General features: G+C 42.7%; 1 protein-coding gene across 1 annotated transcript; it reads right to left on the bottom strand.

The window, feature by feature from the left end:
• Positions 1–301: 301 nt before the first annotated feature.
• On the bottom strand, positions 302–553 carry H310_10027 (hypothetical protein; the record flags this gene model as incomplete). The annotated part of the gene is made up of 1 exon (XM_008876265.1): positions 302–553. The coding sequence occupies one exon, from the start codon at positions 551–553 to the stop codon at positions 302–304; it is 252 nt and encodes an 83-aa protein (XP_008874487.1).
• Between the last annotated feature and the right edge of the window lie 2,644 nt (positions 554–3,197).

Genomic DNA, 3,197 nt, shown 5'->3' with positions numbered 1-3,197 from the left:
GCAGCTGGTGACAACCGTTACAAGGTTCCTCGCAGTTTGAATTTTCAAGCTGATATTTTGGCGCTCGACAAGATAAACTTGCAGCTGGAAGACGTAGATTGGTTGGAAGAACTGACGCAGATGATGAACGCTTTGCTAGTCGACTTTGAATAGATTTGTACTACTCCAGTAAAGACTTTTTAAATACAGATTCCTTGTATTTGCATTTGGTGGACTCTGGAATGTTCGCCTGCAATATTTGGGGGACAGAGGTAGTATAAATTTGGATATATGCAATATTAGATGAAATAAAGTGAAAGAGTTAATCAATATCACTTTCGTCGTCGCTGCTACAACTTCCTGCAGAGGATTCTTCGTCCGACTTGAGTGCATCAATCTGAAGTAGATGATTAGGCGAGTTTTGTAACTTGTCTTCGGCGACTTTGATACACCCCTTAATTGCATGGGACGTCAACTTTTGAAACGCCGTCTTGAGCCGTTCCTTCACCTCAGGGAACTTTGTCAGGTCCGTGTACTGGCGACCAACATCACCCTTCACTAGAGCCCACACCATTTCAATAGGCTGAAGTTCGGAATGGTGTGGTGGTGTAAAAACGACATCATGACCTCAACCTTCAGCCATCGTCACCACCACTGGCAGAATGTTCGCATCAATGTACGCCTTCAATTGGCCCAAATAACACTCTTGTAGTCGCTGTCCAGCACGGGGATGCCGTGCAATCTGCACGCTTCCAACAGCGCACCTTTGCGTTGTCGACAGGATGGTGTATTATTCGGTCGCCCTTTGTGATATTTAGCGTTCTCCATGACAATCAGGACGTTGGACACGCCGATGTCGTCCAGCTTGTCTAGTAGTCTGGCAAACCACCGCAGAAAGTAGTCATGGGTGAACATCCCATGGTAATCCTTTGGCTCCAGGCTCATTGACTTCCCACCAATAAAATGTTAGCGCCAGAACTTGGCTGTGGATGGTGGGGGAGTCAAGAATGGCAGCAACAAATCAGTATCTCCGTCCTTTGTGCTTCTCCTTTGCCACAATACACAATGTGTCCAACGGGTCGTACAAGCTGTGGTTACGGCCCTTGTAGTGGTGGAAGATTTACGACTCATCTGTGTAGACGACGTGTTGCCGCTGGGTTGATTTCAAATTCGATTGCATACGCTGCACATATGCGTCCCGCGCCAATGTGTTCTTGCGCGACAAGTGGTATGTTGATGACCCGTTTTTTATCCTCGCTTGTATCCCTACTGGCTCAGGTACCTTAGCACAGACCGGAGGACAGCTTTGTAGGAGGTTGCGTCGTTGACGTCAAAGTCGATGACGTACATTTTCCTCAGGTAAATGACGACATCGACAGCTGTAGTCCTTGTGCACGTTACGCGACGATTGCGCACGAACTCTTGTACCACGGCAACCACTTGCTTAGTTTGTGGTATTGTTGTGCTATAAGATGTGATGTTGCAAGGTGGAGCTACAACTGTACTGATCCCGACGACAAGTACTCTCGCCAAACATCCTTGACAACAACCAGGCTGCGACCGAGTGCCTCGGACACTTTACGTGCTGCAGCCTTGGATTTTTGTCCTCTGAACCATGCGTGCAGCTGGAGGATGTCAGTCGTTCTTACCGAGTCAATAGGGACGTTGAGCAAGTCCGGAATCCTAACTTTCTGGACTTGAACTTCGATTCGAACTCCGAAGAATTCAGACTTTGCTTTAAAGCTGGTCTGGAAAGTGGGGTGGTAAACAGATTTTCTGCTCCGAAGTCTGTGAAGTGCTATAGCCAACCAAATTGAGCTGTGGCAGGGTGATGTACGTCTCCCTTCCTCAGCTCAAGTCGATGGGAAAACCTATGCAAGAGCACCTCGCTTGGAGCACCGAAATGGATCTCGCCGTACTTCGAGAAGTTCTTCGTGTCGAGGCTAATGATGGAGAGTACGGCACACTCACGCTCCGCTGGAAGATGGTTGCCACAAACATTTCTGCGTGTCTTGGGATGGAAATTTCTCCTGCTCGGCTCGAGATCATTATGACGCCATGCTGGATGATTTCAAGAAAACGGACAGGTTTCAACGGCTCAGAGAGACTGGCAGCGACGAGCAAGTGCTGCTCTTACATGATCTTGTCGACCACCGGGAGGCGAGAGACGAGGAAAAGAAAGCGAAAAGAAAAGGAGCAGAAACGACGCGACTCGCTGGAATCCACAGTGCCGCAATTATACCTCGAGGCCGAGATGCGGGTTGCCAAGCGACAGCGAACAGCCAGCAGTAGACGACAAAAGTAGAGACCGGCCCCGGCCTTTTGGAACTTTTTGATTTCGAAAAGCAAAGACACTCTGACGATCATGCGTATAGAATGGAGCGCCTCGAGTTCGACAAGGAAGAACAAAGAATCCGTTTGGCTCAAATGACCGAGAGCGCCAAGCGCAATGATCAACTCGAGCGTTTGTTGACTGAAATCGGAAAGTTAATTCAAGTTGTTGCTGAAATATCGAAGTAAGAACATTAAAATTTTTCATTGAATGATTTCACTCCATGTTAACATGCAAATATTCTTCTAATGTTGGAGGTGATGAACCAAAGTACACGCTATTATATTGTAGTATTGCGACCTCTATCACAGGTGATGCAGTTAGTTAACAATACAGCGACCTTGTACATCTTGGATATTGGGCTATTGCAAACTCGCATTTTTTAAAGTGGATTGGCAAAATGACTGGTCGTCAATATCCAGAAATTTTTGGTCAAATTCATTTTTGGTTATTTTTTATAGGTGTTAATTTAACCTTTTTCCAATGCATTTTTTAGGTTTAGCTGGCATGCCTCGTAGAATTACTGACTTTCCTGATTCTTATTCTGGTTGGAATGCTATATCTTCTTTTGGTTCTTATTTATCTTTATTTTCATCTTTATTTTTTTTTTATATTATTTATATAACTTTAGTAAAAGGAGAAGAAATAAAAAAAAATCCATGGGTATAAGAAATTTTTAAATTTAAATTATTTTATTATGAATAATTTAATTTATTAAATTATTTATAAATATTTTATAATGTTAAATAAAAAATAATTTTTTTTTATATTTAATAATTTTTATATTATAAATATTATAATTAAAAACCTTAAAAATAATTTTATTATATAAAAAATTTATATAAAATAAAATAATTAGTATGAATAAGCTAACATATTTTACAAT

The sequence above is a fragment of the Aphanomyces invadans genome (genome assembly GCF_000520115.1).
Source record: "Aphanomyces invadans strain NJM9701 unplaced genomic scaffold supercont1.24, whole genome shotgun sequence".
Classification (NCBI taxonomy): domain Eukaryota; phylum Oomycota; class Saprolegniomycetes; order Saprolegniales; family Verrucalvaceae; genus Aphanomyces; species Aphanomyces invadans.
The sequence above is the reverse complement of the archived record's forward strand: the minus strand, read 5'-3'. Positions and strand labels throughout refer to the sequence as shown.